Consider the following 27,857-nt stretch of genomic DNA (forward strand, 5'->3'; position numbering starts at 1 on the left):
GAAGCTTGTGTCACCTTGTCACTTTCCCCTTCAGTCTGTGAGGGCTGAGGTTCCAGCATAGGGGCTGGCGTGGAGCAGGAGTTCAGTAAATGTGGGCTGGCTGGGTGGACAGATGGACAGAAGAACGGTGAAACAAGCTTTCTGTATCAGTCAGAGCTAGTTGCAAGTACAGAAACCCAACTCAATCTTCTGTAAGCCAGAAGGCAGAGACTGCTTCAGGCAAAGCTGGACCCAGGTGTTCAAATAATGTCATCTCTTTTTCTCTGTCTCACTCCATCTCTCAGCAGTGTTCTCTACTATGTTGGCTTCATCTTTGCCCAGGCTGTCCACGTGGTTGACCTTTTACCTTATACCCTACCAGCCTTGACTGCCAGCAAAAAAGAGCTTCACTTTCCCCCTTATCTGAGCCCTTGTCCCAGGATTACATCTCATTGGCCTGCCTTGGGTCACATGACGACACCCACCAAGCCCTCTAGCCAGGGGGATGGCCAGGCCAGGGTCACAGTCTCGTCCCCGACCGAGGGAACCAGGGAACCGAGGGTGAGCGTGGAGCAGGGGGCAGGGAAAAACAACAGCCACAGCCCATGTTCCCATCTCACCCTGAGCGGCGGATCTACAGGCTGGGTCTGGCTTTGGCCTAAGTGTAAAGAGAAGACAGAGGGCCCTCCTCAGAGAACTCAGCCCCAAAGAGGAAACGGACAAGTAAACATATCACTAGGAGCCTCGCTGTGCGGCCACCAGAGCCGAGCAGATGGCCCGAAGGAGGTGGCCGAGGAGGGAGCCAGCCCCTCCGCCTGGGTGGTCAGGAGGGGCTGTCCCCAGGGGAAACGGAGCAGGGCCATCGCACTCACCTTGACCAGGCATCCCGAGACCCTCCTCCCACAGGCTAACCTGCCCGCCCCACCGGGCCACACCCAGACCTGGTACGAGGAGGCCCCGTGGGTCTCCAGCTCCGACTGGCCCTGATCTGGAGGGTGGTTTCCCTCAGCACACAAGGGAAGGGCACCACGCCCCACAGTGCGCACTCGAGGCAGTAAGAACTGGGGTCATTTAGATCGCAATAAATTCAAGAGCTGTCGCCTCCCCTTCCTCCCTCCCAGGAACAACAATAACAATAATGATAACATTATGCACACCTCATGCAACCCCGGGAAGCTGCTGCACGCCATTTTATCACCGTTCACAGACAAGGACTCGAGGTCCAGGGAAGGACGTCCCCTGCCCAGTGTTACACAGTAAGCACTGGGCTGGGATTGAAGTGACCCCGGAGCTGCGTCCTGCATGCTTCGCTGCCACCTTTCACTCCAGAGCAGTGTCTCCACACTCGGATGCCCGTCACCACGGCCTTGGGAGCTGCTGATAAAACCTTATTCCTGGCCCCTCCTCGGACTCTCTGCATCAGGGTCTCAGGATGGGAGGGGCCCAGGAATCTGCATTTAGCCAGCCTCCGGGGAGATTCTGATTCAGCCAGACTAGCAGGCACCTGGGGAAACCATTCGGTTTCCAGAATATCCCCATCAAGAGGGTGAGGAGCCAGGTAGAGACAGTTCCCAAGGGTCCCACTGGGGAAGGGACCTCAGGGACGAACGGCCCCCTTGTTCTTCCCAGCCCCTCCTCGTGGCCCCACATATCCTCAGTTTTTAACTTAAATATTCAGAGTCCCCTCCCCTGTTCGAGCATACACCGGGATTTTGGGGGGTGGGGGGGATCTCAGGCCAACACTTTCTGTGTGTTCCAATCTTTTCAGGAAGAAGAGGCCCCCAAGCCTCAAGAGAGATTTTTTTCCTACTGTCTGAATTGCATTTGTGAGGGGGTCATTGATTTGCTTCCCCGTTTTTTATTAATCAAAGGCAAACCACAGCCAGCCAGGCCTCTGATCTGGGGGACGCAGCCACACTGAGATGACCCCATCCTCACCCAGAGCACAGGCACCCAGCGTTTCTGATGGGGTCACAGGGGCTTTGTTCCTACTAGGCTTTCTCACGTATCTAGAACACTCCCCAGCAGTCCACGAGCCCAAGGTGCCAGATACGGAGCCTGGGTTCCAGGCAGAGGGGACAGAGAGTAGGCTGAGAACAATTTGCCAAGGTTACCTTGGAAGCAAAACCCAGGTGCTGTCATAAGTGAGGCCCGGGCTTCCTGCCTCTCTCTTTAGATGTGAGCAGAGCCCAAAAGCGCATCCCCAGGGTCTCTTGGCCACAGTGTCAAAGCAGAGAAAACCAGAGCAGCAACCCAGTTAGGGCTCATTTTTCAAACAGCAGAACTCCAAACATGGCCCCCTCCACCCCCATGCAACTTGCTGGGCCTACGGATCCCCAACATCTGGCCTGAATCCGTTCTGCTTCTACCACATCTGGGATGGGGAGAGGGTGTGAAAATGACCCTCCCCTGTTTCCCAGGGCTGGTTCCTGACAGTTGGAGAGTCTGAGGAGGAGAAGGCTTTTCTTGGATCTCACACAGAAGCTCATTCAGCAGAAGTTTGCCCGAAGTCTCAGTTTCCCCTCCCAGTAACACAGATGTTGAGCCTGCCCCGCAACCAACCCACAGCTCCCCCATCTCCCTGGTGACTCCTGGAACAGCACCAGACCAGCTCTTGCTGCAACCCTGCCCTGGAGCAAGTCAGGACCTACAGCCAGGGCCCCTGGGCTGGGTCCAGGCTCTGCCACTGACCCCTTAGGCCGGCCGTCCTGCCTGAGAAACACACATCCATGTGAGATCAAATGAACACTCCTCACCATGATTCCAGGTCCTTCAGATGCCCCCACTGGACTCCCCACCTCTCACACTGGCCTCTTAGCCCCAAGTCCCCTCCAGCCGCAGAGCTCTCCCTCACGCTGTTCCCTCCAACTGGAACACCTTTCCCTGCTCCTAATCTGGCCAACCCCGGCCCAGTCTGAATATCACCGCCCTCTGGAAGCTTTGCCCCTTTGCCCGTAGCTAGGGTCTCTTTCAGGCCCCTAGGCCGCCCTCCCCACGACTCAGGTGGGGTCATCTTATGTGTGATTGATGGTTGAATGCCTGTGATCGCCCTCTCACGCCCCACCCTGACCCCAAAGGACCAGATATACAGTTGACAACGCTTGGCCAATGGAGACTGGAAAGGTTTCAGTGAGATCACGGGTTTTAAAGCGCCGGATCGCATGCCGCTGGGGGCTGATGTTTGTGAGAGGAGGGTTGGTGAGTCAGGGATGGGGCAGGCGCCCGGCCCCGCCCCTTAAAGGGCTCCCGGGAGAATGCGACCGAGCTATCCAGGGGTCCTCAGTGTCGTGAGGGTTAATTCAAAGGGCCTTCCACGGGTGTGCCCTCCACCGGGGAAAGCGGCCTGCGCTCCCCCACGAGCCGCGAGCCCTGCGGGCGCCCGGCTGCTCCGCTCACGTCCGCGCCAGCGGCGAAGCAACCAGGGCCACGGGGCTGAACTACGACTCCCATGACGCCGCGCTCCACGGCGTGTCCGGGAGGAGCGAGCGCCGGCAGCACCACCCCTCACGGCCTTCTGGGGACTGTAGTTCTCCCCAGAGGGGCGCGGCCTGGGGAAAGAGGCGTCTGGGCGGTCTCTCAGGGAAATGCTGAGCCTCCGCAGCCCGCTGGTAGGGAGGGGCTGAGGATGCTGCAGGCCTGGCCGGGCCTCCCTTCACTCCAGCAGCGGTCTCTCCCAGCATCACTTCTTCTTCATCTTCATCATGATCATCACCACCACCCTCATCATCATCAACGTCATCACAACAACTACTCTACTCCGTGAGCAGCTACTTTGTGCCAAGCCCTGAGCTCATCTCTTGGAAGACAGAGATAAAGACAGACATGGTCCCCGTCTTTGCTGGCACACAGTCCAGGCAGGGAGACAGGCATGGGACATTTAATCGCAGACTTAATTATTTGTGCTGGGTCCAAAAGAGTACAGTATGAGGCTGTAAGAGCAGAGGGGACAGGGAAGGTGAGGATGAATATTTTCTGAGCTAAAGACAGACACAAACAGAGTGTGGACAACAATGGACTGGAATCTTTGAAATTCAAAGAGTGAATTTGATGGGTGGGGTGGGAAAATCCAGAACCGTTCCTGCAAATCCCTTCATTATCCCCAAGAAGAAATTTGCCCAGAGAGATTTGGGGACTTGCCCTAAGTCACACAGCAAGTCAGAGGAAGTTGGTACAAGGAGGCAACCCCAGCTGTTAAGCTCCCCAAGGACAGGGCCTGGGTCTTCTGTCCTCTAGATGCCCCACCCCCCAACACACACACACACACACACACACACACACACACACACACACACGTCTCGCCCAACCTTGCACATAGTGGTGTGAGGAAGAGTTCCAGGGGCAAAAGCATCTCATGCCCAGCATCCTCCCTCAATGTGGCAGAGCCCAGCCCTTACTTGGCGAAAGTTTTCGCCTCCCTGAGCCTGTTTCCCCATCAATGAAAGGAGGGCACAGTACACCCCCCTCGTGGGGTAGTTCTAGCAGAAAAACCAGAGATGATGGATCTGAAACCAGCGTTTTACAAGCAGGAGAGGTGCCGGTGTGAGCCACTTTCCATTCTGTGCCCCACTGCAACACTGTGGGACAGCCAGGAGCCATCTGTGGACCGCCACTGGGTGCCGACTGGGGGACAGCTGCCCGTGCGGGAGGTGCACATAGGAGAGAGCTGGGAGCTGAAGGCTCTTCTCTAAGGGGTTCGAGTTTAACCTGAGCCCTGAGGACTCCCCCGTCAAGTCTTCAAGGCGAGCATGGAATGTGTCTCCCTCAGCGACACATCGCAGGTGCTCAGCTTAAATAGCAGAGCTTCAGTGCAAATACAACCATGTCACTCCTCCTGAAAACTCGTCCGTGGCTCCCTGTGGCCCTCCAGATGAAATCCACAGTCCATAGTCTGACCCCAGCTCACTCCTTGCCCCAGAATTCACCAAACCCTTCCCTCCAAGGGAAGGAAGGCCTTTGGCCAAAGCTATGGGTTGGCAACCCGAAGGGCATTACAATCCCTCTCCCTTTCCATCTTCTACTGTAGAGATGAGCAAAAGTGTAAAACTCCATTTTCCCAGCCTCTCTTGCAGTCTGAGATGACCATGTAACCCAGTTCTAGCTAATGAGATAGAACAGAAGTCCCTGGGGAGCAATTCCCTTTCTGAATAAAGAGATGGAGTCTGGCAGGGAAAAGGCCTTTTCACCCTTTGCTCTTTGGCTTTTAGCTTTTTCCCCTTCTTCCTGCCTGGAACACAGACATGAGGCCCAGAGGTTCGGCAGCCATGTTGTGACCATGAGGCACCAATGTGAGCTCAAGGCCTCCCTGCTGAGGATAGTGAAAAGGAAGACAGAAAGAGCCAGGGCGCCTGGTGGCATCTATAAACCTCTATGCCAACCCCTGACTGCTCACCCCCAGCTTGTTGTCGTCTAAGTCAGAATCTCCTATCTGTTTAAGCTGCTGTAATAGAGTTTCTTTATTTGACCTGAACACGATGCTGATGATACACAACCCTGCATGAATGGCCCCTGCTGAGCTCATATCTTATTGCTCTCCTTGGGGTTCACTGTACTCCAGCCTCTATACTGGCCTCTTTTGGTTCTTTGACCACACTGAGCTCATTCCTGCCTCAGGGCCTTTGCACTGCCCACGTCTACTCATGGCTGGTTCCCTCCATCATCCAGGCCTCAGCTTAAATGCTACCTCCTCCGAAAGGCCCTCCTGGTCCACTACACAATCTCGGGGAGCCTCGCCAGAGCCTCCCCTCTACCATATGACCTTGCTTAATTTTACCACCATTCCTTATTGCTAGCTGATACTTTCAACTTATTTCTTCATTTGCTTATTATACAGAATGTGAGCTTTGTGGGAGGGGGGTTGTCAGGATTTACACCTGTATTACTCGCCTCTGTATCCCCAGTGCACAGTACATAGTAGGCATTCACTAAGGGTTTGTTGGATTAATTCATTAGTGTGCTAATTAACACTGCTGCCCTGCCTGACATGCTCTCTCTCTCTCCCACTTTGCTTGGGAACTGGAAATGTCCACTCTTTCTTTGAGCCACCCCTCCTAGGAAAGCCTTCTTGGTACTCCTGTATTTGGGCTGGGACAGGTCTGGTTCCCACACCCATGACTTTCTGTGTCTCTCCTCCTCTGCCCTTTCACACTCATAACTGCAGGGCAGTTGACATCTGGCTCTGTTAGATGTCATCTCACCCTCCAGGATGTAAACTCTAAGAGGGCAGGGACTGTCTGCTCTGTCTTTCATTCCATGGCTAGTGCCTGGCACAGGTAAAAGTGATTGTTGAATGAATGAATAACAAATGAATGACAGGAGCTACTTGCTGACTGTGCGCCAGCTGGGCAAGGGGCTATTTTGACGACTTGGTTCACTGTCCCAGCCTAAAAGGGCTGGGTCTTGAGGGCAGGGACCACTTAAGTCCCATCTACCCCACCCCCTGCTACGAGAAAAACTAAATCAAAGCAGTGCGGCCGGTTCAGATTTGCCCTGCTCTGAACAAAGGGGCAGCTGTGGCTTCTGCCTAGACAGGCGCCTGCACCGTAGCCGAGCAGAGCCAGCCTGCCTGCACAGCCCAAGGGGCTCCGGGCTGTTTCTCAGCAATATTTTGCCCCTTCCCTCTGCCCCATCCTCCTTCCTCATACTCTCCCCCAAATAACAGCACAAACCCTCGGCCTTCGCATGGAATTTTTCGTCTTCAAAGCACTTTATAAACATTAGCTCATTAGCTGAGCAGCCCCTTGACACCAGGAGGCTGCTCCCTGGGTGTCTTCTGAGTCATAGCGCCACAGTTTACCGACGAAAACAAGTTTTTCCCATAGAGCGAATGTAGCGCCACAGCCAAGATCAGTGCATCTCAGAAAAAAGGAAGAAGGAAGGAGAGAAACGCTGCCTCTGGCGAGCACCAGCCGAGCGCTGGGCCCAGTGTCAACTCCGAGAACCAGGAGAGCCGAGGGGTGCCAGGCTCAGGGCGATGCCACCAGGCTTCTGTCCCCTGCCCAGGGTCCGACGACCCCACACACGGGGGAGTAGCTACTGGAGCGTCGCCCCCAGCACCCTGGCACCTCTTCCTGCCTCTCCCTCCTGACCCACATCTGCCTTCCCACCGCTGGGGAGTTTCCCGCCTCCCACCCCCACTCCCAGCCACGGCCCATCCGCAGCGAGCAGAGGACCAGCGCCTCCTAATCTAGAAGAGGTGGTGTCGGCCGTCGGTACAGACGGTGGCTGCTTTGGGACTGGACAACCTGGGTTCAAATCCAGATCGGCACCTACAAGCTTGGAGGCCTCGGGCAAGTGGCTGAGACTCTGTTTCCCGCTCTGTAGAGCAGGGTCGGATGTGCACGTCCTCTCTCGGGGGTGGTCGTGAGCCACCTGTGGAAGATGCGTGAGAAGCACCTGGCACTTGGGGGTCGGCGTTGTTCTCAGTGAAGGGGACAGCTTCCTCCCTCCCGAGTTCCAGGGCGTGGCAGAGGTAGGGCACAGGTCTCCATGGAGGGAACTAAGGCCTGAGCGTCACTGAAGCCTACCACAGAAGTGGGCCCTCTCCCTGAGGAAGGGCCTGGTCTCAGCTACCCCCGCCTCCACACCCCGCACCATCTCGTCTCTGGAGGAGGCATTTAGTGAAGGCCCAAACTTAAAAGCCCGGAAAACATCACCTAAACCACTGCGAACTGGCTCATGGTAAAAGCCCTGGAAGTACTGCTTTCTAGAACCTCCTCCCCTGTTTCCCCAACAGATATTGACCGAGCCCCTACTGTGCGCCAGGCACTGCGCTGGGCAGAGGACACTGCCTCCGAGGACGGTAAAAGAGAACTGAGGGTCTCTCCTGAGCACACGCCAGCTGCTTGCTACTTCCCACTACAGTGAAAAGGTCCAAATCTACATGGCCCCCAAACGTGGACTCCTTGAGGGCAGAGACCCTGTTGGGTGGGTAAGAATACTACTGGCCAGCTGGGTGTCCATTTCAGCTCCATCTCCCCTCCTAACAGAACCTTGGTTTGAAGTGAGTAAATATGCTCAGATAAAACATTCACCTCCCAGACTCCATTGCAGCTAGCTGGGCTGCTTGACCCAATTCTGGCCAATGAAATGGAATTAGGAGTCTCCTGCTGGGAACACCCAGGAAATCGGTTGTTTTTCTGATAAAAAGAGGAATTCACCTGGCAGGAGCCTTTTATCCTTCGCCCTTCACTTTTCCCCGATCTTCACCCTAATTTTCCTGCCTGGAATGCTATCATGATACCTGGAGGTGAAGCAGCCATTTTGTGCCATAAGGATGAACGCCACATGCTAGGGATAGCGGAGCAGGAAGCCAGAAGGACAACCCGAGAGGCTGCCCGGCTCTGACTGCCTCCCCCAGGACTGTCTGGGTTCTTTGTTTAGGCCATCTTGGTCGGGTTTCTGTGACTTGCAGCTGACTGTAAATCCTGCCTCATCAGCAGGCCACCTCGGAGACCCTCACGGCGCTCAGCAGAAGGGCCAGCGCAGGGCAGCTGCTTAATAAACATAAGTGAATGACGGAGTGAATGGATGGATGGGGCAGACCAGCCCTGAGACTGTAGGACCTGAACTGCAAACTCACCCCAAAAAGGAAGAGTGGTGGACAATCTAGTCAGTTAGGAGACCTGCATTCCTGACCAGCCCTCCCTGGACCACGCTGTGTGACCCTGAGCAAGTTCCATCCCCAGTCTGGGCCTCAGTTTTCCCATCTGAAAAATTCGTGTGCGGACTTTGATGGGTCTGCAAGGGGAGCAGCCAGATTCACAGGCAGTGGCCTCTGTGATTCTGCTTTCTTTACTTTCTGGTGAGGGAGGAAGGGGGCTCCTCTCACCCTCAAGCCAAATTCCACAGAGGGGACAACAAAGGAAGAAGCTGCTGGGTTTGCTTATTATCTGGGAAGGGCTGGCCTTGACCAAGCTTGCCGCCTGTGCCAGACACCACCGGCTATGTGGCGTCTCTCTGAGTCTTCACTCCACCCCACGAACTGGGTGCTCTTATTATCCCTGTTTAGCAAATGAGGAAACGGAGGCTCCAGCGTTCAATAGCAGGGCCTACCGTACAGGGTGAGCGTGTGGCGGAGCCAGGGCTTGTGAGCCGAAGGGATGAGGCCAGACATAACTGCAATCCCCAGTTATGGGGACGGAGGGGTGGAACCTATAAGAGGTGACATCATTTTTCCCAAGGTCCCAGGGAAAAATTCAACAGGCAGTCCCAGGACCGGACCCCAGGTCTTTCTGCCTCCAAAGCAGGTGCCTCCTCCCAGGAGGAGCTGGCCGTCAAAGGTAGGAGAAGGACAGAAGGAGGGACAGACATCAGTGTGAACCCAACCTGTGGGATGTTTGCTAAGCAGAGATGCTCAGAGCCACGGGGACAAAGAGAAGTGAACAGGTCTGATGGGGACATCAAGGAAGGCTTCCTGGAGGAAGTGACGTTAGAAAGGGACATTTTGAAGGGGTGGGAGCAAGGAAGGGATTGCATTCCAGGCCTGCAGAACACTTGCTCCACTGTGGTCTCTGAGTGTGGGGGAGGGCTGACTGTGAAGGCAGCCCACCCATGACTGTCTCCCCCATCAGACGATGTGCTCCTCAGAGTCCTCCTCAGGACTTAGCACAGGCTGGGACTCAGGGGACGGAGAGAGGTTGGATGAGGTCCAGCTGGGTCCCAGAACATCTTGGGGTGAGCAGGGCGTGAGGGCAGGAATTTTCGCCCAGTCCCAGCCTGGCATACAAGGCGGTTTCCTCCCGAAGAGCTCTCACCTTTTCCTACCTCTCTCACCTCTGGAACCCATCGCATCCCCCACCCCCACCAGAGAATCCCCAGCTGCCCCTGGGAGGCAGGAAGTGCTGGCTGGCAGCTGAGACCAGAGGGGAGTCTGGGGTGCTTAGACTCACGTAAAAGTCAGTGTGATGACACTCTCCCTCCCAAGCTTCTGCATAATTAACAAGCCCTCCGGTGGTTCTGAGGCACAGCCAGGTTTGAGAAGCACTGACTTAACCTGCTCAAGTCTCAGTTTCCTTATCTGGAAAATGGAGGAGTATATGTCCCACCCGCACAGCATAGCTATGGAGATGGTAAGATGGTGCACAGGAGTGTTTAGCAAGGGGGAAGAGCCCTGCAAGTAAATAATGGTGACGAGTATTCCACACACTCAGCTAGAAACCGGCCACAGCAATAGAAGCAATGGCCCAGACCTCCACCAGAGCCCAGGAAATGGCCCGGAATCTGTGCAAGAAGCTGGAGCATTATTAATTCATGAAAAATTCACTGTGACCAAATAGTTATTCAGTACCTCCCAGATCATTTTTAAAATGCAAATTTTATCAACAAAGAGGAGAGCCTAATGCAGTAACTAGCAGAAGGGAAAGCAGAAAAGTGAATAAACTAGAAAACCAAAACTCAGCCTCTTCTACCCACCCCCACACATGCCCAGCAGGAGTCAAATATTAATTAACTGCTTCTTCCACTTGGACCCCCTCTTTGCAGGATTCATTCATGTTTGTTATGACAAACACTGCAGGAGCCAACCAACAAAACCCATATCTTCAGAGGAAGAGATGGAACCCAAAGTCACCAGCAGAACAGACCCCGGGCTGGGCTGGACCTTGGGGAGTTTTCTCTTAAAACAAATGCACCCTCAGTGGTTGAGAATCTGCCTGCCAATGCAGGGGACACGGGTTCGAGCCCTGGTCCGGGAAGATCCCACATGCCGCGGAGCAACTAGGCCCGTGAACCACAATTACTGAGCCTGCGCGTCTGGAGCCTGTGCTCCGCAACAAGAGAGGCCGCGATAGTGAGAGGCCCGTGCACCGCGATGAAGAGTGGCCCCCGCTTGCCCCAACTAGAGAAAGCCCTCGCACAGAAACGAAGACCCAACACAGCCATAAATAAATAAATCAAATTAAAAAAAAAAAAAAAAAGCGCCCTAATTTTCAGTCACTTGTATATGATACCAAGGAGGGGCAGTGGGGTGAGGTGTTTGATTACTTTTACCTGGAGTGCAAGTATTTGCAGGTACTTGGAGCTATCGAAAACTTGCACTCTTGAAAATAATAAGCCCACAGAACATTTAAATAATAATCATGGTATTCAGGCACAAAGACAATTTCAACAAATTCCAAAGTAAAACACATTCTCAACACAGTGAAATAAAAATTTTAAATTAATAGCTAGAGAGGGTTCTTTTAATCTAACTTGGTAGAAATTTGAAAACTGTTTTCCAAATAACTCTTGAGATAAAGAGGGAATTCAAAAGGAAATTACAGCCTACTTAGATGTTTCAAACTATTTGGACATTAAATAAAATGAGAGCATTGAATACTAAAACTTATAGGATGCAGCCAAAGCAATACTCAAAGGAAAATTCATATCCATAAATATACCTAAAGGATATTAAGTCCCTAAGAAAGAGATTCTTTTAACAGAAAGTTGGCTTACCCATCAAACAGCCCTCAGTAAGGGGAGAAACATCTGTCTAGTTGTCTTGCCAAGGTTCCTTAAAGTTCATACAAAAGAAAGATTGCTAATACACAGTTTTCTTTCCCAAAACTCTCCATCTCCAAACTTGAGATATGTGGTGATGAAATCACAGGAGTAGCAGAGATGCGTAAATATACACTGGGTTTGCTATTTCCAGTAGACAGATAAAGAAAGCAAGCTAGAGGAAGTCTGTAATGCCTACAGAGAAGCCTCAGTCCCAGTTCTGTTCTCATTACTGGCTCCTTTACCTGAAAACTCCAGTTAAGCAGTGGATAGGGAGGCCAAAATTCTAGACTCTGACTCTTCCGTTCATTAGCTGTGTGACCTTCATAGAATCACTTAACATTTATGGAGTAGTCAGCTTTTGCCATAATGATGCTGTTTAACAAACAACCTCAAACTCTCAGAGACCTCCTACACATTTATTCTCATTGGTCTCTAGGTTGACTGCAACTGGTTGGTCTAGGCTGGACTCAACGAGGTAGTTCTGTTTCAGGCCGTAGGTCAGTTGAACTTGACTCCAGGCTGTGACTTGGGCTCAAGTGTGCCCCGTGTGTCTTCACATTATTTTGGTATCAGAATCCAAATGGGATATATTCTGTTGTGACAGATCACAAATATGCAAGACATAGGGCAGAAGCGTGTGATGTCTCCTAAGGCTTCCTCTCAAGAGGCATCCTGTCTCTTCCGCTAACAGTCTGTTGGCCAAAGTAACTCACGTGGCCAATGCCAAAGTCAGTGGGACAGGAAAATCTATTCTGCCTCAAGAAGAAGGGGAGTGAAGAATTGCTGAACAATAATCCAATCTATCCTACTTTCTTAGCCTCATCTTTCCTGTCTGTAAAATGCGGTTGACGGTAATTCCCACCTCATAGCAACAAAAGTCTTGAGCTTTGCTCTAACTTAACAGTACCTGAACCCTCCACTGGTTGGCTTTGACTCGAGTTATGTCCCCCTGCTGCCCAGTAGGGGGATGGGGTGGCCAGTCCTGGAGCTGGGGGTGGATCCAGTGCCACTCAAACCCCACGTCTGTTCCTGGATGGAGAAGCATTGGAACCTGTGTCAGGAACCTCACCGCAAAGCCCACTATCAGTGTTATACACTTGTTATCCATCAAATTTCCAAAACTGCTTAAGTCCCACTAAAATGTTCACTACAGGGATCACCTCCCCTTATCCAGGCCCCTCCGGAGCTGTAAGCAAGGCTGGCTGCCATCACTAATTTACCAGCTGCCTTTTCATCTTCGTCGGTACCTCGAGTCCCTCTGGGCCAAGATTAGCCTGGCGAGCGGCCTCATGCAGACCCCTGGAGACAGAGAGGCTCAAACAGACTCGTTTCAAGGTCCAGTCTCAGGATGATTCCCCAGTCAGTCCAGCCTCCTTTTCAAAGGAAGAAAGAAGAAGCCAAAGGCAGGAGAGTAGAGTTGTGAAGCGTTTGTGTTCTGGAAAAGAAAAGACTTGAGTTCAAACCCCATCTCTGCCACTTTCCGACTCTGTAAATTTAAGCAAATCGGGTGAGCTCTGTACACCTCAGGACCCTCATCTGGGAAATGGGCCTGATGACTACATCTCAGGTGGGTGTCTGCACAGAGTGGTGGAGGGATGATTCAGAACATGGGATAGAACAGCACCAGGTTGGAACCCCGGCGCTTCCAGTGAGGGATTCTAGAAAAGCTTTGGTCTCTTCATCTGTAAACTGGGGATGAGACAACAAGGTGCCTGATGGGGTGTTTGGAAGTCTTGTGCTGTGAACCAGCGAGTGCTGTGCCTCATAGGTACTCAGTTCTCAATAAATGATGGTTCCATCCCTTCTCCGTGACTCTGAAAATACCAAATGGGCTGCCTTTAACAACATGGGGACAGAACTAGTCACTAAATGTGGGGTGGTTCGGTGTGTTGCATGATGTGCCTTATAAATGTTAATTGGTCCAATGAGTAAAATATCCAGACTTTGTCAAATCTAAGATGTTATCAATGGTAAGACACAACACAATTCCAGAGGTATTAGATGGGGGTGGGGGGAAGGGCAGGGTGGGGAGTGGGTGCCTTAGAATGGATTAAATTCAGTGTTTGGTACTACAGGTGAGAAATCAAGCCATGGTTCCAAAGAATTAAATGGTGTCTGATTGCATTACCTTGGAATAGCCTCATCTCTGAGTATATTGCATCCACTGGAGAATGACTGTCCTTTCCCATTCCCTAATATCCTGAAAGGGTTTGGCACATAGCAGACACTCCACAAATATCTGTTGAAAGAGTGAATCAATCTCTCCCTCCAGTCATCAAAGAATCAAAGAACAAATCAGCAATGAATGACACTTGTTGGTAAAAAACTGTGTTCACCACTAAGAAAGGACAAGACTGGTTAAAACTTTTTTTTTCTTTTCAAAAGGGACTTCCATTCTAGACTGATGTTAAAACATATTTTTGTCCACATCTGATACATGGAAAGCTAAAACAGTTGTTCACCAATATCCTTTCGCACAGATAATGTTTGTTCATTGAACAGATAGAAATTGGGCATCTATTCTTGGCTAGGGACTAAATAAGGTATCAAGCACAGAGAGTTGCTTGTGGATTCTGCCCACAGGGAGTTTACAGTCTAGGAGGGGAGACAGACAGACATGTTAAAAAAAAATAAACTTTTCTTGGTAGCCATGTGATAAGAAGCCCTCCCCACCCTGTCCCCAGCTAAGAGCCTTTTAGTTTATTTTTGTGGTCCGCAAGTTGGTGAAGCTCTGCTTTTGCTTTCTTCAAGGCCTTCATGTCAGTGACAAAGCTGTGTATTCACTGAACCAGGCCATCTGCCTCCTGTGTGCAACTGAGGACTACACTTTCCAGCATCCCTTGCAGGTAGGTGGTGCCACGTGACTCCATTCTGGCCAATGGAAGGGAAGAATGCAAATTAGACTTCACCATAAGACATGCTGCGGCATCATCCACACACTGGCTCCCACCTCCCCTGTGTGCAAGGCTGAAAGCAAAAAAATCTGGGATGGTGGAACTGACAATGGGAGGAGGCTGGAGGAAAGCTGTCTGATCCATTGGACTGAGAAAGAAAGAAAGTTTTTTGGGTCAAGTCCCTAAGATTTCAGGAATTATGTGTTACTGCAGCAGAGCATAGCCTAACTCACCCAGACCTTTATGAAAATCATTCCCATTTTCTAATGAATGAGAAATGAATGGGACTAAAGATCTCCTCACTGCTCAGGAGGAAAACCAGGCACTGAGGAAAGACCCTGCTACGAAGAGGCGGCACAAAGGGGAGATGAGGCTCTAGGCTGGGGCCATTGCTGTCCCTAGAGGATCAGTGATGGGGCAAACCACCTCCCAACCCTGAGCACTATGAACCAGCGAAATCAGGCTGAAAAGATGAACCAGAACAGCATCAAAGGTTCACAAGTTCACAAGGATATTCACCAGCCTCAGCTCTCAGAGTCCTGGAGGCCACCTTCTTCTTCCTGCCCTCTGCTTCCCCAGGTGTCAGGGTTAAAAGAGCCAGGTGTGGAGGCAAGCCAGTCTAGATTCCAGTCAGTTCACCTCTCTGAGCCTCAGCATCCTCGTCTGTAAAATGGGCATGATAATAAAAGTACTTCAGTCATAGATTCTATCATGAGGATCCAATAAGATGATTCATGTCAAGAACTTGGTGGCTAGTACACAGTAAATGCTCAATAAATAGGCTAAGGGGAGGGCACTGGGAGCCACCACCAAGGACACAAGGCGGAGACCCACTTTGCTACATCCTGGGGTCAGTTCTAGGGAAAGGTTTTGACCCCCCAGCACAAACCACAAGGGTTCACTCTCCAACCTGTAAGTCTCTCTCCCCTTCCTCCCTCTCGGCCAGATTAATCCCAACCCCTTTGAGGTCACAGGCTGGGCTCCTTGCCTCATTTCCACCCCTCCTGAGGCCAGAGCTGTGACTAGGTAACTCACTTAGCCCTGAGTGTGTGTGTGTGTGTGTGTGTGTGTGTGTGTGAGAGAGAGTGTATGTGTGTGTGAGTGTGTGATGGGGCAGGCATTGTGGAGCCATGTGACTCCTGCCTCCCTCTCCACCACTCATTAGCGGGAGGACCCGCACAGATACTTCTTGTTTCTGCACCTCAGTTTCCTCATCTGTATGACAAACGTAATGATGGGGCCTGGGTCCCCCAGGGACTAGGTGGGTTTGCCTAGGACATGAATGTCGAGGGCCCCCCCGGGTGCCCTTTCACCAGCACAAAGTCCCGAACTGAGATTCTACTTAGCCCCATGTTTTAAAATTTTTTTAAATAAAAAGGAACTCAGGAGACGAATTGAGGACAGATGATTGGTACTCACTGGGCTGTTTCTTTCTCACTCTACACACACACACACACACACACAAACACACACGCACACACATACGCACACAAGTGCACACACACTTGAGAAATGGTTTTTTTTTGAGAAATGCTCTCAAAACAAAAACAGAAACTCTGCTTTGTTCCGTGTAAGCAGCATTAAAAATTCACCAGTTGTGGGGAGTAGGAGGGACAGGAGTACAGCCTGAGCTCAGAACAGATTGCTGGAGAGTTCGGGCCAGCGAAGCAGGGACTTGGGCCTGGGGAAGGCCGGCACGGGGTTGGGGAGGGGGGCCAGGGGATAGCTGGGAGCTTGGGACCCTCTGACCAGTGTGCCTTCAAGGCTGGTCACTCCCCTGCCACAAGTCCCCATCACAAAGCCCTATTTACTTCTTTATCACCCTCATTGCAATCTTGTTTATTTATCTGCTTACTTATTTCTTGTTTGTTTCCTGTCTGGTCTGGAATGTAAGTAAGGTCCTTGAGAGTGGGGTTGTCCTGGTTCTAGGAGCTGATGCAGAGCCTGGCACACAGTAAGCGCTTAATATTTGTGAAGGAACAAAAGGATGAAGTGAACAAATGAGTAAATGGATGAATGGACAAAAGACCAAGGACGAGGCACAGCTGGTCAAGAATGGATGACACAGTCTTTCTCTAGCTCGGATCAGAATCTGGTACCCACGGACCAGCAGCAGCCAGGAGATGTATGGCCCCAGAGCTTCAGTTCTCTGGGCCTCAGTTTCCTCAACTGTGAAATGGGGATTATTGTGCTACCCACCTCATTAGATTGTTTTGAGGATTAATGAAAAAATCCATATTAAACATAGTTCTGTGCCTGGCACAATGGTCTATAGTTTTGTTCCCTGAGTAGGGAGGTGGAGGTGGCAGGTGGCACATACACCAGCTCCCACTACTCAAATGAAAAAAAAAAAAAAAAAATCTCAGATTCAGTTCCTAAGATCCAAGGAGCTTCTCACTCCTTAGGAACTCCCAGCTGAGGCCAGTGAGGGGACAAAGGTCTGTACTAAGTGAGTTATAAAAACAACTCTGAGCCAGGAACCTCTGAGCCACCCCCCACCCACCCATACACACACACACACACACACACACAGGGCCGGCCCAGGATTAACTCTGGCCTGCCCAGCACGCTCTGCTTCTGGCAGGATTTTGAGAAAGGAAAAGAGAGGGAGTGGGGGGGGGGGTGGGGGGGGTGGGGTGGGGCGTAGTTTCCCATTTGAGTACTAATCCCCTCAACTCTTCAAAGCACTTTCCGGTCATTTGATGCTCACACTGCCTCCTGGAGGAAGGTGACAAATGAGCAAACTGAGGCCCAAGAGAGGCGATGCGCATTACCTGAGGATAATAGGCCAATCTGGGGCTAGAACCCGTTTCTCCTGACCTCCAGACCCACTCTGTCTGCTCAACCAGCCCAGATGTCCAAAGCGCTGAACAGACACTCCATCCTCATCCCAGGGGCAGCTACCCAGCAGGTTTGCCGTAAAGGCTCCCAGCTGAGCCCTTGGCAGACATCACTAATCAACTGGAGCACACACCAAATTCCTTCCAACCCAGGGTTCCGGGCAGACACTACCAATCAATCGGGGTTGGCCTAGGAGATTAAAAGGATCCTCAGCCCCGCTCTGGCAGGGAGAGCTGCCTGGTGTTCTTAGCACAGCGCCTGCTCATTGGCCAGTATTTAGTCCATGGTTATTGAGTGACTGAATGAATAAGTGAATGAATGGGTGAGTGAACAAACAAATGGGCACCCAGCCGGTGTCAGGTGCTTGGGCAGAGACCCCAGGTGAGAGATCACATCCGCCCTGTATGCACATTCCATCGATAAGTACAGAAATCATTCAAAAGGCCAATGAATCCAAAAGTAGCAGCGGGGGTCTCCAGTCCTCCCCTGCTGCTCCCGGTGCCCCCACTTCCCCAGAGTCCTGGGATTGCAGTCACTTCTCCTTCCTTGCTCTGTGACCCCAGGCAAATCACCCAAGCTCTCTGTGCCTCAGTTGCTTCATCCATAAAATGGAGATGATAACCAAACCTGCCCCAGAGGTTGGCGTGGGGCTTCAAGGAGACCAGCATGCGAAGCGCTTGGCCCAGTGGCTGGCACAGAGCAAGAGCTCCAAAAAGCCAAGGTGCTGTCAACCTTCCACATTACACTTAAGGACCTTGAAGCCAGGAGCCATGATGTCTTCCTGGGCACTGAGCCTGTTGCCCAGGACCACGCTGGGCAAACACAGACCGGTCATTAACCTGTGCGTGGGACACTGACAGGATGACGGTTCTTCAGGGCAGAAGGAGGGCTCCCGGGCTCCAGGACCCCAGCCAAGCTTCCCAGGGCCCATCAGCCACAGAACAGCCTTCTTGGGGTACAGCAGGGGTCTCCCTCGTCCAAACACCACTGGCTCCACAGCCTCAGAGAGGACTCAGCAGTGACCCCTGTGGTCAGCTGTGCCCCATGCCTTCTCTGCCACTGTCCACAGTCCCAAATCTCAGTCCCCACGGAGCAACGCCCACTCCAAGCCACGGAGACAGCGAGCTGGGGCAGCCAGGGGCTGGACTGGGAGGTGGGACGTCTGGGTTCCAGTCCCAGCTCGGGGCGACACCTCAGCACATCCTTCCTCCTCTCTGGACCTCAGTTTACCCATCTGAAATTAGGGATGGGGGCAGCCCGATGCCTAGGGCCCTTCCAATTCTAAGTGTCTTCTGCATACTTACATTTATTGACTGATCTATTTCACAAATATTTATTGAGTGCCTACTGCATACCAGACCCTGGGCCTCAAGCTGTTCTCTCTGGTGAAAGGTCCCTCCCCCTCCTTGGCCTCCCAGTCTCAGCTTCCTGCAGGAAGCTTTTTCCAGGCCAGCTTTGGGGTCTCTCCCCTGCCCTCCTCCAGCCCCGTCCTTCCTATCACAGACTTATCGCTCTGTGTCATCTGGTCTGTTTATCTTGTCTGCTTCCCTCTGAATTGTGGCCTCCTGAGGGCAGGATCACGTCTTGTTCCCGACCCATTTGCAGGAATTCCAGAGTAGTGTTCTGGAAATACCTCTTGGGCCACTGAACAAAGGAATGAATACATCAGTTCCAAATCTCTCTCCCCCTTCCCCCTCCTCCCAATACAAAACCCTCAATTAACCTTTTTGTCTCTGCATCTTCTTCGCCAAACCAATCCCTGGGAGCCCACCAGGCAAGTCCCAAAGCTGACCAGGGTCCTTCCCGGCATGTCTCCCACTTCTGAGCTGGGTGACCAAAAGGTGCCCACAAGCATATGTGGCATTTCAAGGTGTTCACGGCTCCACTGTCGGGCTGACAGCACCTGGGGTTTGACGGGAGCCCAGGTCCCAAGAGGTTCGGTGCCCTGCTCCACACTGTCCCAGCAGACCCCTGGTAAATATTTAGGCATTAATTAACTTCCTCCAGGGAGCGGTGACTCAGGGCCAGATGTAATCTCCCAGCTCCGGGGGGAAAAGGTGAGCGCCCCAACCTTTCTCAGGTGCCCAGACCAATAAGGCCAGCCCTTCATTCCAAGAAGCCTGGTCTCACTCGAACCTGCCCCCCTGCACAAGTGTGCACACAGATACTCATACGCACACGTTTACACCCGATGCCCTGGACGGTCTGTAGTACCCTGCTCTGAGCCATTGAACGTCCGAACAGAAGCCTTATGTGTGACCCACCCATTCTATAAACGTCTGTGAATTCCTACTGTGCGCCCCCCAATCTACACTGCTCCCAGGGCACCAAAGAGCTCAGCTGTTCCATTGCCTCCTTCAGCAAGTGTTTTCTTACGACAGCTGCAGCAACTCCCCAGTCCAGGCCACCCCAAAAAAGATCAAGGGTTTTACTAAGCTGGACAACTGCTCAGCCCTCCCCACTAGCCACTTCTTGATTCTTGAGAAGGAGGGGAGACCAAGTGAATGCGGGCCCCAGACAGGAGGGCCCAAAGAATGGGGCCACGCAGACGGGGCTGACCACTTCTCAGCTGGCCCCAGGGAGTGGAAGACCCTTAGAAGAGCTCAAACTCACCTTGGGGCAGAGGCTAAGTAGGGGGTGCTGGCTCCCCTGCCCCCAGCCTGTGGCTAGGGAATCCATTTCCATCCCTACCTGGTGTCCCATCTGGACCCCCAGAGTTAGGGGGTGCAGCTCTGAGAATGGCTGTCAGTGATGAGCTGAGCTTGGAGAGAGATTTGCTCCTTCATGGGTCCTGCAGGCCCTGGTCTCACAGCCATTGTCAGGATAGTCGTGGGGTGTTGATCAAGTCAAGGTTACGTTCGCCATGAGCTGAGCCCTGAGAACTGGACTCAGATCCACCCATGGCAGAAGCAAGCAGCTGATTTCAAAGAACCTAAAGCGAGTTCCAATCCTGGAAACAGACCTGGGTTCAAATCCTGCCTCGACCTCTTCTTGGCTGAGTGACCTTGAGCAAGACACATACACTCAAAGTCTTAGTTTCCCCCAATAAATTCTCAGCAAGCACAGAATGAAGGTCCAAAATCAGCATTAATAACACATTCTTGAGATGTGGCACATCTATACAATGGAATATTACTCAGCCATAAAAAGAAATGAAATTGAGTTATTTGTAGTGAGGTGGATGGACCAAGAGTCTGCCATACAGAGTGAAGTAAGTCAGAAAGAGAAAAACAGGGCTTCCCTGGTGGCACAGTGGTTAAGAATCCGCCTGCCAATGCAGGGGACGTGGGTTTGAGCCCTGGTCCGGGAAGATCCCACATGCCGCAGAGCAACTAAGCCTGTGCGCCACAACTACTGAGTCTGCACTCTAGAGCCCGCGAGCCACAACTACTGAGCCCGCGTGCCACAACTACTGAAGCCCGCGCGCCTAGAGCCCGTGCTCCACAAGGAGAGAAGCCACCACAATGAGAAGCCTGTGCACCGTAACCAAGAGTAGCCCCTGCTAGCCACAACTGAGAAAGCCCGCATGCAGCAGAGAAGAGCCAACGCAGACAAAAATAAATAAATTAAATAAATTTTTTTAAAAAAGAAAGAGAAAAACAAATACCATATGCTAACACATATATATCGAATCTAAAAAAAAAAAAAGGTTCTGAAGAACCTAGGGGCAGGACAGGAATAAAGATGCAGACGTACAGAATGGACTTGAGGACATGGGGAGGGGGAAAGGTAAGCTGGGACAAAGTAAGAGAGTGGCATGGACATATATACACTACCAAATGTAAAACCGATAGCTAGTGGGAAGCAGCCACATAGCACAGGGAGATCAGCTCGGTGCTTTGTGTCCACCTAGAGGGGTGGGATAGGGAGGGTGGGAGGAAGATGCAAGAGGGAGGAGATACGGGGACATATGTATATGTATAGCTGATTCACTTTGTTATAAAGCAGAAACTAACACACCATTGTAAAGCAATTATACTCCAATGAAGATGTTAAAAAAAAATTACATTCTTGGCATCTTGCAATGTGCCAGACGCCATGGGTCCCAGACGTGATGGTAGAACCAGATAGGACCTCCCGCTTCCCTCCACATGCTAATGATATCTCAAAGGTGAACTTCAAAAATAAACTAATGGGGGCTTCCCTGGTGGCGCAGTGGTTAAGAATCTGCCTGCCAATACAGGGGACACAGTTTCAATCCCCGGTCCAGGAAGATCCCACATGCCGCGGAGCAAATAAGCCCGTGCGCCACAACTACTGAGCCTGCGCTCTAGAGCCCGGAGCCACAACTACTGAAGCCCGCGCGCCTAGAGCCCGTGCTCCGCAACAAGAGAAGCCACCGCAGTGAGAAGCCCGTGCACCGCAACGAAGAGTAGCCCCCGCTCACCACAACTAGAGAAAGCCTGCACACAGCAATGAAGACCCAACACAGCCAAAAATAAATAAATAAAATAAATAAATTTATTTTAAAAAAACAAATAAATAAATGAACGAAGGCTTTGTGTCAAGACAGGCCCTGGGGAAGTAAGGAGCAGTATATTTTTATTCTTACAGGTACTATCACATAAACAAGTTCCACTTCTGTGTGTTCCTATCACCAGATCACCAGTGGTATGGAAGTAAGATGACCTTTCTCACAGTTCCCTAAAATGTCAATCCTGGCTTCTCTGGGTGGGGGCAGAAGAGGTGCTTCTGATCACAGGGGCTCAGACCAGTTTGAGATCGTTCACAGATGGCATGGAAAGGCCAGGGCACTGGATCTGGAGCTGTGGGACCTCAGGCAAGTGCCTTCCACTGTCAGTGTCCCAAGTTTCATCTGAAAAGTGGGGTACGTGCTCCCTAAATCTGTTTTTACCCTTGATGCCTGGCACTGAGTAGATGCTGAAAATTTGTTTGAGGAAACCAACCTGGAGAATTCTTAAGTCTGAGGGGAGACCCAGAAAGTACAGAACGGGCTGGCTGGGTCTCTTTACTCCTGCCAAGGGATGAAGTAGGTGCTGAGGACAACGGGCCCAAGGAAAGAGGAAACTCAGAAGAAATCCCAAGGAGAGGGGGAAACAGCAGGAAGTTTGCTCCTGGGACCTCGTCCCACCCCAGCACCGCCCCCCACCCGCCCCCAAGGCCCACCTAGCCCTCATACTCTCTGTGAAGCCTCTTCCTCCTTCAGGGGCCAACTCGAGGACCCCCTCCTCAGGCAAACCTCCCGACCACTTCAAAGAGACCCTCCCACCCAGGCGCCTTGGACCCCCCCCCCTCTCTGAGCAGCAGTCACCCCCTTTCAGGCTTCCCGGTCCAGGGGGAGAGCGCCCTGGAGATCGTCCCCACCATATCAGGCCCCAGCTGGGAGGAGGTGGCCCGTAAACGGTTCAGGACAAGAAGGAAAACAAAAGTGTCAACAAAAGTTAAGTGAGCGAGCTCCTCGGCCCTTGGTATTCGCCTCCCGCCTGGAGCTCACAGCCCTGGTACAAATCCGAGCTCTGCCCCTTAGGAGCTGTGGGATTCCGCCACGAGTCACCCCGCTCCTCAGAGACTCAGGCCCCCGCTCTGCCTGCAGTCACGGGGAGCGAGTCAGGGCGCCTCTGGCCGGGCCTGCCCCGGCCTAGGCACTTAATAACAGTCCCTATTGTCATTATTATTAGTTAGGAAGGCAAGGAAAGGTTACAGAACCGGTGATTAGGACACTGGATGTCAGCTCCCAGAACGCCTTTAGACCTCAGCTGTTTGCGAGGGGCACGCCTCCAAGCCTCCCCTATCAGAGGAGGCCAAAATTCACCGTGTTTTGGTTTCTCCCGTCAGACAAATGGGGAGGACGGCCCTTCCCCGAGTGTTCCCTGAGTCTCCTCAGCCAAAAAGTCAAGGAGTCAGGCCCAACATAACTCGGCGGCTGAGGGTACCTCGAAAACTCTTTCTCCTGAGGGGTCCCCAAAGGTCAAGCCGGCGGCCCCACTAGTCTCTTGCAAAAGCCTTGCGTCCCGCGGGTCACCCGGGGGCGGTAGGTAAGAAAGGAGGTGCCGCGTGGCCGGGAGTGGGAGCCGCGCTCACCTGCCGCAGGTGAGGCCCAGCCGTACGGAAGGGGGAGGAGCCGTAGCAGCAGCACGCAGGTGAGCCGACCCCCGGCTCCCAGGAACTAGGCCGAGGGCGGCCGCGGGCTCCAACGTGGCGGCTGCGAGGCGACCCGTGTCGCAGACAGCGGCCTCGGTGGCTCCGAGTCCCGCGCGGCGCCGCGGCCACAGGAGAACATTCGAGGCAGCGGCGGCGTTGGAGGCCCGGGGTCCGTTCGGTATTTGAATAGCACAAAGGAACCGCCTTGGTCTGATTGGCCAGTCTAGTGGCCCCGGGGCGGGTGGCGTCTGTCACTCGGGAGGTTTTGGGCACTCTTATTGGCTCATCCGGTGTGGGGCGGGGCCCGGACGGCCGGCTAAATAGCTGGGGCCGGGGCCGGCCGAGGCTCATTGCTTTGGCGCCGTCTGGGGAGCACGAGCCCGCGGGTGGCGCGCAGCGCATGGTGGCGGCTCCTCTCGGAGCGCAGCCGACCCGCTGACCCGGGCTCCGTTTCCCCTGACCAGCGCGTCCCGGAGGCCGGCTGGAGGCCGAAACAGCAGCAGCATTAGCAGCAGCAGCGGTCGCGGCTGCTCCGCCGCCGCCGTCTCCGCGGGAGCATGGAGTGCGCCCTGGACGCCCAGAGCCTGATCAGCATCTCCCTGCGCAAGATCCACAGCTCCCGGACCCAGCGCGGCGGCATCAAGCTGCACAAGAACCTCCTGGTGTCCTACGTGCTCCGCAACGCGCGCCAGCTCTACCTGAGCGAGCGCTACGCCGAGCTCTACCGGCGCCAGCAGCAGCAGCAACAGCAGCAGCCGCCCCACCACCAGCACCAGCACCTCGCGTACGCGGCGCCGGGCATGCCGGCCAGCGCGGCCGACTTCGGCCCGCTCCAACTTGGCGGCGGCGGGGACGCGGAGGCGCGCGAACCTGTCGCCCGGCACCAGCTGCATCAGCTCCACCAGCTCCACCAGCTGCACCTCCAGCAGCAGCTGCACCAGCACCAGCACCCGGCGCCCAGGGGCTGCGCGGCGGCGGCGGCCGGGGCGCCCGCGGGCGGCGCGGGGGCGCTCTCGGAGCTGCCCGGGTGCGCCGCGCTCCAGCCGCCGCACGGCGCGCCCCACCGCGGGCAGCCCTTGGAGCCGCTGCAGCCGGGTCCTGCGCCGCTGCCGCCGCCCGCGCCCACCGCGCTCTGCCCGCGGGACCCTCGCGCCTCGGCCGCCTGCTCCGCGCCCTCCGCGCCCCCAGGGGCCGCCCCTCAGGCGGCTACCGCCGCCTCCCCGCCCGCCTCCCCGGCCCCCGCCTCCTCCCCCGGCTTCTACCGGGGCGCGTACCCGGCCCCCTCGGACTTCGGCGTGCACTGCAGCAGCCAGACCACCGTGCTGGACCTGGACACTCACGTGGTGACCACGGTGGAGAACGGCTACTTGCACCAGGACTGCTGCGCCTCCGCCCACTGCCCCTGCTGTGGCCAGGGCGCCCCGGGACCCGGCCTGGCGTCCGCCGCCGGCTGCAAGCGCAAGTATTACCCAGGCCAGGAGGAGGACGACGACGACGACGAGGACGCGGGCGACCTGGGGGCCGAGCCCCCCGGGGGCGTCCCGTTCGCCCCCTGCAAGCGCGCCCGCTTCGAGGACTTCTGCCCGGACTCGTCCCCGGACGCGTCCAACATCTCAAACTTGATCTCCATCTTTGGTTCGGGCTTCTCCGGGCTAGTGAGCCGACAGCCGGACTCCTCTGAGCAGCCGCCGCCGCTCAACGGGCAGCTGTGCGCCAAGCAGGCGCTCGCCAGCCTCGGCGCCTGGACTCGAGCCATTGTCGCCTTCTAGGGACCCCCGAGGGCACGGGGACACGGGGCCCCGCGGGGCTGGGGCCAGACAAAGACTCGGCCAAGGGGCGAGAGGAGGGAACGAACGGGCGCCCGGCCACTCGGGGCTGAGCTGGGGGCGAGCAGAGGGAGATGGCTGATGTTTTATAAATTGTAAAATAAAAAAAAAAGAAATCTAAGATCTTGGACTTTATTTTTGCAGAGAGAAAAAGCGCCTATTTAAGTATGCTTTGTGTTTCTCCTACTCTTTTTTTGCTTTTTATTGTAGTGACTGCAGTGGTGTTTAGCGAGGAGCCAGCCACGTGAGGAAGGGCTGCTGCCCGGCGGAGGTGCCGGGCAGCCGGGGGCGAGGCAGGGCGCCCGGACCGCCGGGGCGCGCTGGGGGCGCAGCGCAGGAGGGCGCGGGGCCCGGGGCTCCGATTCCAATCAGTTGTCAGACCTAGGAAGCCCGGCGCTCCGTTCTCCCGAGTCCCTCCGTGGGGTGAGGAATGGGTCTTGTGAAATCCTGAGCAAAAACAAAGGCAAACTCTATCTCCGAAAGGGACGTTTGGGTCACATTTCCTCTCTGGGGGCGGCCTCCAAAGTTCTCAAAATGAGAAGGCAGAAATGAAAACACTTCAACTTTTTTTTTCTTTTCTTCGCGGGGCGGGTGTCTTGAACCCCTCCTCTCCCCGCCCCTCTGGCTCTGTCCTCCTCCCCTCCTCCACCCGTCTTCCAGACTCGGGGGTGGCGCCCGACACCCCGACACTCTCGGACACCGTTTGGGGAAGGGGTGGGGGGGCGGGCACAGCCGACTACATTTCCCATCATGCCCAGCACTGCGGTCCTCACTAAACAAAAAAGGAAGTCGATTCCTTCACCTGGATCCCCGGCGGCCCCGAGGGAGGGAGGGGCCGGGACCGCCGACTGCGTTGGAGACTTTTCACTAAGTTCCTGGTCAGATGTGGTGTTTGTGTGTGTGCTTCTAAGTTGCACTGTCCTGGTTCAGCCTTCGGTTGCATTTCATGAAACCAGCATTGTTCGAGCCTGTGACAGCCCCGTCCTGTGTCTTTAGCTCGATAGATCTTGTTTAATTTAAAGCCTTTTGTTGTAAAAAGGTGGGGTTGGTCTGCAGCCCCTCTGGTTCTCTATCATCAGCACCATGTGGACTCCAAAACAAGTTGCCAACCCTTCCTTTCTTGGCCCTTCTCCCTCATTGCCCTGTATTTTTGTGCATACTGAATTGTATATCACCGGGTAAAACTGTTCAGATTATTTGTTTAAATTTATAATCTTAATAAAAAGTCGATTATAGAGGATGGCGGTGCCTTGTTTTCAGGTCGGCCTGGAGGTGGAGGGGAGGATAGAGGGTGGTGAGGAGAGACCCCTACCCTCCGGCAAACCCCAGCTCTCCTGGGCCTGGGAGGGCAGGATCTGCCCACATCCGCAGGGCCGGGGGTGGGAGCGGAATGGGGGTGTGGTGCTGGTTGCTGGGGAAGAAGCCGGCGCTGCGCGCTTCCCGAGCCCCCCTCCCCAGAGGGGCCTATCCCCCACGGGAACCGGCCGCCCCCAGGGTCTCCATCAGGAAGCCGAGCGAGCCTCCAGCACATTTCCTGACCTGCCAGGGGCGCAGGGCCTGGTCGGCCTCACGTCTGAGCTCTCTTTGGCTGGGGAGAGCAGCCGGGGGACGCCGGGGGGCTTGCGGGCCACCCACACTCCCCGCCCTGCGCCTCCGCCCGCACGTCTGCACATCTCGGGCTGCAACTTGGGGAAGTTTTTTCCTTTTCTTTTTTTTAAGTTGAGTTTGTTATCACTGCTCGGTGCCACTTGGTGGTGTGCTGGCGGCGTCTCCCTCCCTCCTCGCGCCCCTCCCCTCTCCCTCTCCCCTCCCTCCCGCCCGCCTCTCTTCCCTCCCCAGTGGATGTAGGCAGGAAGGCTCCAGGCGCGCTCTCCCCGCTGACCACCTACGGAATGACCTCAGAGTGGGAGAATGTGCCAAGGCCCCGAGGAAGCTCGCGTCCTCCCCCCTGGAACCAAATTCACATCTGGAGCCGCGCCTCGGGCTCGGGGGCGCGCGGGTTGGTTCCAGCGTAAGAGGGGATAGGAAAGATTGAAGGGGGTGGGGGGGAAGAAAGAAAGAGAAAAAAAAGAAAAAAAAGCAAAGTGGCAGCTTGCTATTTGATAGTGCCTTTCTCTCTCTCCCTCTCTCTCTCTCTCCCCGCCCCCCCGTCCCTGGAGGTCTCCCCAGTGCCCTCTCGCTCTCTTTCTCGCCCCTGCGCTCCCAGAGCTTTGCTGCACGAGCCACCCCGCAGGACGACTCACGTCCCCGACCCCAGCCTTCACGCCTCCCGCAGCGAGAGGAGGGGCTGCCGCCGAGAGGCCCCGCACCCCAGTCTCCGAGAGGCGGACGCAAGCCAGTCCCAGGAGCCCGCTGGGCTCTGGGTGCCGGTGTCGCGCGAGGCGAAGTTCTAAGGGACACTCCAGAGCCCGGGGGGCCGCGAAGGGCCCGCGATGGGGATGGAGGAAGAGGGCGGCTATGGAGGCGTGAGTTACGGGGAGGAAAGGCACCTTCACCCACCAGGGCTGTTTTCTCGGCCTCCCACGGGAAGAGTCTGGAGCTGCTGAGGAAGGGTAACGGCGTGTCGCCCTCCTCCCCATCCTCCCCCCCCCACCCAAGTCCGAGGAAGAGCTGTTTGATGCGCGGTTTTGATTCAATCCGCCAAGCCAGTTGCCAGAGCTCCCCCTAGCGCTCTTCCAGGGTGCTGCAGCGGCAGCGGCTGGGAGTGGGCGAGGCACAGCCGGGGGCGGCGGGGCTG

The 27,857-nt window shown here is 54.5% G+C and overlaps 1 protein-coding gene and 1 long non-coding RNA gene across 2 annotated transcripts; one reads left to right on the top strand and one right to left on the bottom strand.

The window, feature by feature from the left end:
- Positions 1-11,570: 11,570 nt before the first annotated feature.
- LOC137770647 (uncharacterized) lies at positions 11,571-23,409 on the bottom strand. Its single transcript, XR_011075205.1, has 3 exons — positions 23,235-23,409; positions 14,871-15,014; positions 11,571-12,892 (listed from the first exon to the last, which is right to left on the bottom strand). It is a non-coding gene; the product is annotated as an uncharacterized lncRNA (long non-coding RNA).
- A 249-nt stretch (positions 23,410-23,658) lies between these two features.
- Positions 23,659-25,822, top strand: IER5L (immediate early response 5 like). The gene has a single exon (XM_068552712.1). The coding sequence runs from the start codon at positions 23,852-23,854 to the stop codon at positions 25,061-25,063; it is 1,212 nt and encodes a 403-aa protein (XP_068408813.1). The 5' UTR covers positions 23,659-23,851; the 3' UTR covers positions 25,064-25,822.
- Positions 25,823-27,857: the final 2,035 nt, after the last annotated feature.

This window comes from Eschrichtius robustus, chromosome 10, assembly GCF_028021215.1.
Source record: "Eschrichtius robustus isolate mEscRob2 chromosome 10, mEscRob2.pri, whole genome shotgun sequence".
Lineage (NCBI taxonomy): Eukaryota > Metazoa > Chordata > Mammalia > Artiodactyla > Eschrichtiidae > Eschrichtius > Eschrichtius robustus.

Excerpts from the sequence above, each read along its gene's own strand:
- IER5L (XM_068552712.1), top strand. The coding sequence starts at position 23,852 with ATGGAGTGCGCCCTGGACGCCCAGAGCCTGATCAGCATCTCCCTGCGC.